The 12,008-nt window shown below is 34.8% G+C and overlaps 1 protein-coding gene across 1 annotated transcript in view; it reads right to left on the bottom strand.

Moving 5' to 3' along the window:
• The window catches only part of TppII (Tripeptidyl-peptidase II), a 53,480-nt gene extending 42,455 nt beyond the window's left edge, over window positions 1-11,025 (bottom strand). Inside the window, exons 1-7 of the mRNA XM_071585423.1 lie at window positions 10,832-11,025; window positions 10,618-10,746; window positions 10,108-10,275; window positions 4,944-5,101; window positions 3,373-3,536; window positions 2,963-3,067; window positions 2,022-2,154 (exon numbers count right to left, since the gene is read on the bottom strand). Coding sequence (XP_071441524.1) covers window positions 2,022-2,154; window positions 2,963-3,067; window positions 3,373-3,536; window positions 4,944-5,101; window positions 10,108-10,275; window positions 10,618-10,746; window positions 10,832-10,993 — 1,019 coding nt within the window. The 5' untranslated portion in view covers window positions 10,994-11,025. The remainder of the gene's footprint in view (window positions 1-2,021; window positions 2,155-2,962; window positions 3,068-3,372; window positions 3,537-4,943; window positions 5,102-10,107; window positions 10,276-10,617; window positions 10,747-10,831) is intronic.
• Window positions 11,026-12,008: the final 983 nt, after the last annotated feature.

The following is a 12,008-nucleotide window of genomic DNA, read 5'->3' as shown; positions in this document are numbered from 1 at the left end:
GATGTTTTCATAGTAGCTCAATACTGTCATTTATGTATAAACGAGGGTTGCCACTTATATTTTTAGCCTAATAATAAAAAGACAGTAATTTATTGTTGAAAATGAATTTATTGTTCATTGAAGTATTCTCAATGATAGTCAATACACTTTTGCAAGTGCTCAAACCAATTTTCGTAAGACTTTTTCCACTCCGATTGAGGTTCCTCCATAACATGGTTTTTGAATGCATCAATGGCTTCTTCAGGCACCGAAAAACATTGGCCATGCAATTTTTTCTTGATAAACAGGAATAAAAATGAGTCATTTGGTGCGAAATCAGGCCTGTGTAGAGGATGACCCATCAATTCAACGTTTTGGCTGGTCAAATAGGTTGTTGTTTCAGCTAATCTTTGAGAGCTTGCATTGTCATGATGAAGAATGATCCTTCATTGTCGCTACTTTTTCCATATTTCACCAAGCACTTCTGGCAAACAAATGCTTGAGTACCATTCAGAATTCACAGTTCCACGTTGCTCTAATGGTATGGTTGCCATATGTCTAATTATTCCGAAGAAACAGGCGATCATTTGCTTCGATGTGCTTCGTGCACAAATCACTTTTGTTGGATTTGGCTCGTCTTGGAAGACCCATACAGTGGATCGCTGTTTTGTTTCGGGCTCATGCCCATAGATCCAAGATTCGTCAGTTGTGTAGAGGCTATACACAGCTTTTGATGCAACGCGATTGTATTTGTTAACCATTTCTTTGCAACAATTGACATTAGCATCTTCTTGAGCTTTTGTCAAATTATCTGGGATCCAACGCGAACAATTTTTTTTCAAAGCTAAATGTTCATGCAATATCTTATTTATACTCGTCATAACAATCCCAAAGGATGCCTCAATCTCACCATAAATCATATGACGATCTTCCTTTCCTAGTTCTTGAACAGCATCAATGTTTTCTGGAACAACAACTGATTTGGGACAACTTTGGTCACTGAGTGAACGGTAGCCATGATGGAACACGTTATACCAGCGTTTCACGGTGGCAAAGGATGGGGCTTCATTACCATAAGTGGAAGTAAGTTGATCGATGCACTCCTGTCTTGATAATCCACGCCGAAAGTCGTAAAAAATCATCGCACGAAAGTGTTCATGAGTTAACTCCATTTTTTCGCTGAGACAAAATTTTTGAGTCACTGTAAACAACACAAGTTATGATCAAATGACAAATTGTTCTAAAGAAAATTAGCGCAGAAAGGGTCAAACTTTCAGATTTATCTATATATTAAGAGTTGTCAAGGCTCAAAATATAAATAGCAACCCTCGTAATTTGGTCAATTCATCCCCATCGTGAAGTGAATTTGTATTTAGATTAATTAAAATATTTTTTTAATGTCAAGATTACAGTGGAAAAGGTGGGGTATTTTTTTGCAATCTTCTTCAATTATTGCATTTAGTTTGAAAACAACCTTACTGGTTAATTAAATAAAGATATTTTCAAGACTTAGGAACATTTTCAGATGTTGATCAATGAAATTGCAATTGACCTATTAAAAATTAGTCCCAGAATTCGAAGTAAAAGCATCAATTATATTTTTTAAGCAAAGATCTTATAGACTGCATATTGCACATTCTATTATCATGCACTGGAATGTTAATCTTTGTAAATCAAAATCTTTCATCACACCTGAAATAACATTTACACTTACTCCTGTAACTTATCGGTTCGATGGAAATGGAATTGATAAAAATAGGCCATTAAATATTCACATGTATTATTACATTGAGATTATATCAGGAATTTTCCCACTGACGCCAAAATATGATGGATAATGTGTATTCACTAATACATAATATGCAGTCACTCCAATTACTGACTGAGCGAGAACTCTTACAGATTGCCCAGAGTAACATACCCAATCAAATGCAAACAAATGTGGACAAACATTTGTAAAATTTTAGAGAAAAACCACACCATGAAAAAATGAAATTTGGAGGTTTACAGGAGCAGAAACAAGATGAACACATTTTAATTACCCAGAGCTAGCCCAGTGTGCATGCTCCCCATAGCTCATGTTGATTAAGTCAATTGGCATGTCCTTCTGCATTACCCTGATCATTGCTCGTACTAATGCCGTGCCTGTCTCCATTGAACCAAGGCGATTGTCACCTGAAATAAACATCATTCATAATAAAGGACGACACGATCAAATTTAATTATATTACCATTATAAAATTAATTAACGAACTATTAACTGAGAGAAGTCCCAATGGAAAACAAAGAAAAATGTTATCCCAGGAGACTATTATGCACTTCCCCAAATCTCTACTTTTCATGAATGGCATTTGTAGATATTGGCACAGTAAATATTCACTATTTCACAGCTATTATTCTGTTGGCACAATTAAAGATAGCAGAATTTTCCACAGTTTGAGTTTTTTAGCAGTCATTTTACAAAAAAAAATTATTTACAGGATCGGTACAGGAAATTTTTATATTCTACATATTATACATGAACATTGTTATATTTAATAACAGTGATTCCTGAAAGATTAACACATTTTAAATGACAATAAAGTTATTTTGGACATATATTAGGAATCAACATAAATATTAAAACAAGTATAACAGAGGAGATCAGTGGCTGATTCCATGCTTAATTATTGTCATAATTTTTATTTTAAATCATTTAAATTCAAATGGTATAGCCATATTTCTTTTATATTAATACATTTGAATGCCTTAACTCAGGGATGTCCTTCTCTTTACCATGATCATGTGGATCACGAAATTAGCGGCCTAGGGAAAACTGGGTAAAAAATTATTTTTTTTTAAGTCCTCATAGGTTTGAGTATGAACCTACTTACAAAAGACAAGGGACATATAAATACAACACACTGTACAAGACTGATTCAATCAACTTAAAAAATCTAACTAAAAACAGGGTTTTTCGGTAATAACAAAATTTCACACATACCAATCGTAAGAGAAACTATTTGAGCTCCTGGAGCAATTCCATTCTTCTCTGGAGCATCTGGGAAGTAAGCTGCCGCAATGGAAGCAACATGAGTGCCATGGCTTGCTGGAAAATTCAAGATAAATAAAAAACATTTTTATATTAAAAGCACTTATTTGAGAAAATTACATTTTAATATTTTGACCACACCCCACAATTTTTAATTTTCAAGTTATTTCCTTAAATGTATGAAATAAGTTATTTTTGTTTCAAATGCATTTGCTCATAAATGCATAGTTACAGATATGGAGTTAAACCCACATTTAACATTAGTGGACAGCAAATTTTTTCTATCCAATACACAGTTTTAAGTTCTAAGAAATCAAAATCAACACCACAGTTACACACCAATAATTTTTAGATACACTTACAGCACATTCCAACAATCTCTAAGGTGTTTCCATCATTATGTACATTTACACTATAATGAAGTTGATCCAACTGAGTAAGCGCAGCAAAATCTCTGGTTTCCCTAAATGGTCCCAAAACCCGACAGGAAGCCAGGTCACCCTTTTCTGAAGTATCGATGCAAACCCTGGAAATTTGGCAGGAAATAAAATGATTTTATTCAACCTTATATTTGAAATCATATTGGAAAATATGAGATACATTGTTTTAAAAAGAATATATATTTAAACAAGACACATCTTGCCTCACACCAGAAGATATTGAGCAAAATTAACAGGGAGCATACCTGCAATTTCAATTCCAGCATAACTCTCCTTTTCATTTCATTTTGACATTCTATTTGATGATATTTAAACAATATTGTAATAGTAAATAAGATAATTGACAGTGTATTGCCGATGGATCTGAGTGAAAGGCCACTAATATTCTACACAACGTCTATATCTTGAACACATTCTCGGATGAGACTCATTTTCAGAGGGGTGAGATGTGAAATAATGCATACAAAGATGCTAGGACAATGCTATACTGTACAAGTTAGTTAAGGATATATTTAATCCAAGTCCAATGTTAGCTTGGTTTATAGTAAAAAATTCAGCAATGAATATATTGTTGTTGACCTAAAAAGTCATTAACGTCACTGAACAAATGACAGCAAGGTACACAATGATCAGGTGTGGTATAAATCTGGTTAACCAAAAGCACTTTTCACATTAATACATTTAACACATTATTGAGAGGCTGATGCCATAATGAGATTTTTCTCGGCTTTTCATAAACCTTTTGCTGGACTGAACTATGACACAAATCCACAAAGATGAAAGACAAACATCACTAAACATTCCAGAAATGCATCATCATAATTAAATAACTCGGAGTTGATTATGTCACACTTATTTCATACACTTTAATGTAACATTAATTCAGTCTTATGGTAGCATACAAACTCTGAAGGTCCTTGACCATAGCTCCATTTTACCAGACAATTCTCAATTTAAGAAAGGATTGAATGTTTAAAAATAACTTAGTTCATGGAATACCTTCATATCACACAAATTTCAATGATATGCAGCAAAATTCTGATGAAAATTCTTTCATGACTAGATCCAAACTCGAGCAACAATACCTGGTACTCTGCATCATAGATGACTGGTCATATTACTTGGCCATGGCAGGTCCAGAGATTATGATTTTTAACCATTTACATCTCACCCTCTAAACTTCCTTAACTAATAAAAAGTTTTTTTTTGGAGAGCAATAAGAGTTGGACTTTTTTATAAAAAAATTAGAGGGATACCCCTACCTCTACCAACTCTATAAATGGAATGAGAATTGACAATGTGGATTTGTATTATGAAGACCCCTGGCTAGAAGATGTATAAAATAAGGAAATCATCAAGACATTTATAACAAACAAGGCAAAGGAGATAAAGCACAGGGGGATGAGAAAAAAATTCTCTTTGCTGTATATGAAGCAATTAAATATGTATTGTGTTTATAACAATGTGATTTCACATCGAATGCATGCATTTACCTCCACATCCCTCCATCATGGAAGACCACACAGTCATAGGCAGGACCAACATCACAGTACTTCTTCTCAAGATTATTTAGGACTTCTATTTGAGCCTCCAAGTCCTCTTTCTTTAATTTATCTTTTCCAGTTGGTTGAGGATTCTTTAAATCAAATTCCTGGGGAGAAAATTATTTTATATACAGCTCAATTTCTCCAATAACAAGCAAAAACACCACCTAACATTTATAAGATGAAAAATTGAATTTCTGATGAAATTGTAGCATATTTTAGAAAGCTCTTGTACACATTATGAAGCTATCATAAGATATCATCACTTGTTGATGAGGAATCAAATTCACTTCTGGATTACATTCCCAACAATATTAACTTTCTGTTTCCTCCATACCTTGCCAAATAAATCAACCACTTTATCTACATCCATTGAGACCTAAATGTAAAAGTAACAGAAATTCTGTATGCTTATACAAAGAAAGTCACATGGAACTATTTCTTCTCTTATAATCATTTGCCTGCTAAATAAATCAATACAAGTGCAGCACTGGGTATTATCAATTTGTGGAAACCTGCATTGCAGGAGAACAACCCCTTATACCATAAAATGTTTTTAATTGTCATAAATGGTATGCATGCTTTGTGAAAACAACGTTATTTGATAACATAAGTATTTTCATGACGTTGCAGAGTTCAAATGGATACCAAAAAACAAATTACAGCATTCTCCAAAAAAATGCTTACATCAACAGTGCACCACCAACAGTTTTTCCTTCACATGGAAGATTAGATCGTTTGTTCTTAGTGGTTCACAGAAATTTGATCCTTCTAGTGAGAAAGAGGATAAGCAGGAAAAAAATATTTTATTCAACTAATGAAAAAAAGTTCAAATTTGCAATTTAATACAACAATTCTTTGATTGTTTTATTTTTAATTAACATAAACCAAATCAATATTCAGGCTAGATATAAACCTAGATGCCAAAATAAAATAGAGCAATTCACAGTATTCATCAGCTCCTCTTATTGGTAAATGATATATACTGTAGATTGATGATATATATAATAATGACATATACATCATTAGAAGAGATACTACTATGAAATGAAATCATTTTTGGATTAAGACCTATATTACTATTATCACATTCTGGTTCAGGAGTCAGTAATCAGAGTTTTGACATAAAAGACTCATAGAAGATGATTCAGCCTTACAGCAGACAGCTACTATGGGCCTAATAGATATTTCTCTTCTAAAATATACATGTAGAGGACTGCAGCTAACGTTGATAATATTATTCAAGAAATAATTGGTAGAGGAAGTACGGATGCCCTATTTCAATATTTACCATCTGTTCTGAAATCAATGAAGTGACATCACCTAAGGGTAATTCAATATGCAAATGGTTAAACCTCCCAACAAGCAGATATAAGGAGGAAGCTGTACATAGTGTATATGATCAATTAACAGATATGATTGTGAATGTACCAGGAACAAAACACTTAATACAGACTTCGGACTAGAATGTGGTGGTATGTGATGAGAGAGAAAGAGAATTGAGATATGAGAGGAGAGTTTAGGGGCTGCCAACCCAGAGGTCGTGGATTCGATTCCTGCCTTGGTAGGATTTACTCCTCTTTAAGGCTTTGGTTTTTGTAATTGTCTTTAATGTTCTATCCTTGCTATAAAGTCCAATGTTAAGGCCATAAGTACTGTTTCCACATTATTCATAAAAAAATAAATATGTTCTCCACTAAGTACATATCTGATTTTGGGGTGAAGTGGGGGTTGGCAGTATCATCAAGAAGAAAACAAGGCATTCTTATTAGAGAACTTAAAATCATTGATAATGTTATTTCTGATTTCACAGTGACAAACTGTTAAAACATACTATTAGCATACTAAAACTAAAACATACTAAACAAACTACTAGTATCCAGAGGGTGGTGCCGCAGAATCATCCAGTAGACGGAAACATTACTGTCTCGTGCATCGTATCCTTTGGATTTGAAGGTAGATTTTTTTTTAAATGAATCAACCTAATGGTCTTATATCCCTTCTTAAAAAAAACAGTATTTTTAGCAATATCATCTATTCTAAAATTAAAAAAATAATTTAAAATGAAAACTGGATATACGAGGATGATTTGAAAGGTTATTGGCCTGATGGTAAAAAGGATAATCTATGTTCTCAAAAATGTTATTTTTCAACTATTCATCAATAATATTAATATATTTCATCCCGTGGTGTTCCAGTGCCCTCATCTCGTCTCTGTAGTATTCTCCCACAAGGGCTACAAAGTACTTGTCCACAGCCACAATCACTACTTGACTGTTATATTCTATTGTTTCAGGCTTCACTTCGTGGAAGTAATTGATATCCATTATTGAAATAGAAAGAAAGACTCGTACTTTTCCACAGATTTTATTATACGGCACGACGCGTTTCACCGACTTGCGGCATCATCAGGTACAAATTTGCAAAACAGACAGAGCAAGCATATATACCCTCAGGACAGAGTGGGGGCGGGGATAAACTGAAATGCGAGGATTGCAACAGCGTTTATGTCGGTCAGACCGGCAGGAATATCAAGTTACGAGTCAAGGAACACGCTAGGTGTCACAAAAATCAGAATAACAACTCTCTCTTCGCCAAGCATTTACTAGAATTCAACCACAGCAGTGACTTTGTCCCAGAGATATTACACACACTCCCAAAAGGATTAAAAATGGACGCTCTCGAGCAATTAGAGATTAGAAGGCACTTGGTGAACCCCAACACGACACTTTGTAATGAGCAATTATTCCCATACCCCTCCCCACTCCTCTCCGAGAAATTAGCCTGGAAATGGTCAAAACAATCCATCAACGCACCTGCGAGCCCCCACCCCCCTCAAATCCTTCCAACCCTCCCCGCCCCCACTCTGTCCTGAGGGTATATATGCTTGCTCTGTCTGTTTTGCAAATTTGTACCTGATGATGCCGCAAGTCGGTGAAACGCGTCGTGCCGTATAATAAAATCTGTGGAAAAGTACAAGTCTTTCTTTCTATTTCAATAATGGACTACTAGACTGAATGAAAAACGTTCACCATCAAGGAAACTTTGGAGTTTTTGGAAGAGGAGTAAGTCCAAGAGAGCAAAATCTGGGGAATAGGAGGGATATTCGCAGGACTTCACAGTAGTGCATATCCCTCAATTTTCCCATTGCCACGACACTTTTCTGGCAGACGCACTGACCTGATGAAAACGATTTCTTCCCTAAGCAGGTCTTTGCTTTCCCCAGTTTTCCCACTTTCCAAAGCTTCTCAAGCCCAATTCTAACGAATTTTTGCATCCAGTTTTGTTAGACTGTTAGAATAGTACTCCCCAGTTATAATTATACCTTTTTCAAGATAGTCGATCAACAGAATTCCTTAAGAATCTCAAAAAACTGACACCACAACCTTTCCAAAGATGGCACCATCTTTGCTTCTTCAATTATATCATGCATGCAGGGATGCATTCTATGGGTGGGGCCGAGAACTTTTCAGACCAACCTCCTACCTCGGATAGCAACATTTGCACGACAATTGCCGAAAAACAACACAATAGACTTTAGGCTTTTTGAGAAATAATGGATGTTTTTATTGGTAGATGTTTATGAAACTTAAGTCCATTAAATTCGTACATTTTGCATTATCTGAGAATACAAAGTCTTTGCTTTGTCTAGGGTTATTTAAGAGGAAAAAATTGCTGATTTATGAAGGATAATTCCCAAGCTTCATAGGAACACAATTGTATGAAAAATAACTTTTAATTTTCTCCATCAAAATTTATTCCTTTTTAGCCATGAAAAATTATAAAATACCACATCTCTCCCTGAATACCCAGTTAAAGGAAGTGATTCAACATTTTATTCACCCAAATAACCAAAATAACTTGCCTAGTATTTTTTTCAAATTTATCTGGTCCGTAGCCCCACTCGAGATTGGAAAAAATGCTCAACATATGATACAGAATTATGATTTGAAGTATCAAATCATATTAACCTAAAAAAAATATATGACTAACAAGAAACAAAAATAACACAAAGGTAGCTACATTTTAAAGAGTTCACATTTCCATTTTAGTTCCTACCCTCTCCCTAATTCATGTGGCGACAAAAAACTTTGCCAGCCCTGGTGGCGGTGGAATAACACCATCACACGCCAATCCAGAGGTTGTTGGATTGATTCTTGCCCAGGTGGGTTTTCCTCCACCTAGGGCTTGTGAGCTTGTAATTGTCTTCAATGTACAAGCAATGTTTAGGAGTGCTGTTAAAGAAAGAACTCAATCTCTCAGCCTCAATCTCACCCCAATGAAGTTTGTAAAGAAATTAATAGATACACAAATAAACTCCAAATTTACTGACCTCCCTCTCTTTTTCCACAAGTAATATCCATTAATGCTATACCTAAGTTACTGTCTAATATAGTAAAACATGGATAAGTTCGAGTTACAATAATCCTTAATGATTAAGTAACCATTTCCCGCACCAAAAACTTTCCCCACAACTACACTGTGGGTATAAACCCACAATCGTTACCATCAAGTACTTTCCTTAGATCACCAACTATACTTATACCTAAGACAAGGAGGTATGATATGCTTTTTCTTGCGCCGCAGTTAAGTGCACGACATTCTTCACGAGAAAAACATTACTTGAAGTTGATATTCAACTAACTCATTGGATATTCAATAAAATGAAGGCTAACTCATTGGATATTCAATAAAATGAAGGCTAGCATGTTTATTGAGATGGAAGGATAATTAATAATAGAATTGAAAATTATAAATAACTTCGTAGCTCTGCCGCTGGTTCAAATAATCAGCGATGACCTTCTTGAATGTATACATTGGAATTCACCAAGGGGAAAAATGTGGTTTTATGTAAGTATTATGTAACAGCAAGAGGTAGTCACATGAAGGTCATACGACTGAAAGAATCAACAACGAGATTTCAGGACTACGCCTCTTTGCATTCACAAAATTTGCATAAGCCGCTGGGATGACAATTTTAAGCTCTAATAGAGGCAATTCACCATTTGATATGAAAATTTGTCGCCTAAATTGTTTTGTCAAAATATTGATAATTAACTAAAGTAAAATACAGTAGCGAAAACTTCTTTCATCCCGCTTATATAATACTCACTATAAGCTTCCTGGTGGCCTGTGCTAGAGCCAACTTGTGCTGCGGATCCCACAATTCTTCCTTCCTACGTTTCTCGACTCTTTCTTTAAGTTTACTAGGATATAGTTCAAAGGCATTCTTGATACCGATATGATAGACACCCGAAGGATTTTTCCACGAGCATGGAATCTGTGAGGGAGGAAAATGTACAGAAAATAAAAATATTTTGGGTGCTAAAATGACTTTTGAAAGGTATCGTAACAGTACAAATTCATATTAACTTAGTGCGCTTATACATCAAAGTAAAAAAACAATTTCCAATTTAGGCTTCATATTAAATAACATTTTAAAATATCACTCCAATTTTTACATGTTTTCACTAAATTTGACTTAATTAGAGGCTAGTTAACTTCAATAAATGTTACCACCCGAGCTGGAACACATCGGAGGCATTTGTAACAACATACACCAGTAAAGATAATATGTTGCATAATCGACATTCATTGAAATTAGTGAAACATATCCTACTACCTTAAGTTTTCTTCCAGTTAGACCAACAATTTCCCCATTCTTAGCCTCGACTACCGTGGAAGTGTCCACATCTCCAGCTCCACTGCAATCTATCCGATCAATAACTTTCGGTTTCCCATCACTGGTAAACTAGAGGGATCCAATACGGCGAAATTAAAATACAGAGCAAGGCCATTTAAAAGTTATTGTGATTCAGGATGCATATACACACTACCTGTAATCCCGGTACTCCTGGATCTACACCAGAATCAAATATTGCTATAGTTATTCCTCTACCATCAAACTCTGGATATTTGTTTAAAAACGAGGTAACACCAGTTTCTCTCTTTGGTAATAGTCCCCAGACTGGAAATTCCGTATCTATTACCGATGCCATAATGACAATGGAATTTCTACCTACATGAAATAAATGCCTCACGGTGGCACTTGCGCATTTCGAGCTTTACGAAGGCTTTAAATCGACGCAGAGACGCCCTAGCGGTATTCCATGTAATTATTTGTAAATCATTTTGAAAGGTTACCCAAAGCATTTAAATAGTTAAATCAGGCTTCATACTTTTAATTAGACCTCAGCATTTTGAATAAATTTTGATCCAGCATCTATATGCAGTTGCGCAATTTCGTTCATTCCGACGAAGACCAAACGGAGTTGACATTTCGTATTGAGGGGAAGTGTAGAAGAGAAAAACCTCTGCATGTACAGGAAATAAGCATCGGAGCATAATCTCCCATGATATCTATTTTTCTTTGGTGTTGAAAAGTTAACTGCCTCTTTGTAAAGGCAACTTTTAATTTTAAAAAATGGCGACCCAAAGACTACCTTGTATTATTCATTACAAGCGAATAAATAGGGCAACATATCAATTCAATCAACATCAATGTTGATTGCTGAATAGGTATTGTTATTTGTTATATTGCCATGGATAAAACCAAACCGTAAACTTCTTTTATTGTTCGAAGAGGCTTAACAGTTGTCGCCTCATTTTAACTTTATCCGAAAATCCTTAACACAGCTGTAGCAATCGGGATCTAAGACGAAGAGCTGAAGAATGACACTTTTGAATTATTTCACATTGACTTTTCTTAACTGCCCAGTGAAACTTACGTTAATTGGACATTGAGGGATCATGTTTTTTATCTGTTACAACAGAGAAATAATTTACTTTGTTCTTCAGGTGCTCATAGCGATGATTTAAAATAAAATGTGCTGTAGTAATGTAACGAAACACGGTATTTTCTCGAATTTATGGTTGAAGTTTCACTTAAAAAATAATTCGTTAACAAAAATACATAGTATACCGGCGTTGTGAATATTAAATATTCTCGAAGTTGTAATTAGACGGATAAGTACAGTCTTTTCATTTTTCCCAAATCAATTGGATACATTTCTG

The sequence above is a fragment of the Hetaerina americana genome, unplaced genomic scaffold, assembly GCF_022747635.1.
Source record: "Hetaerina americana unplaced genomic scaffold, ioHetAmer1.1.p SCAF_2, whole genome shotgun sequence".
In the NCBI taxonomy this organism is placed as follows: Eukaryota; Metazoa; Arthropoda; class Insecta; order Odonata; family Calopterygidae; genus Hetaerina; species Hetaerina americana.
This window is presented reverse-complemented; position numbering and strand designations above follow the sequence as displayed.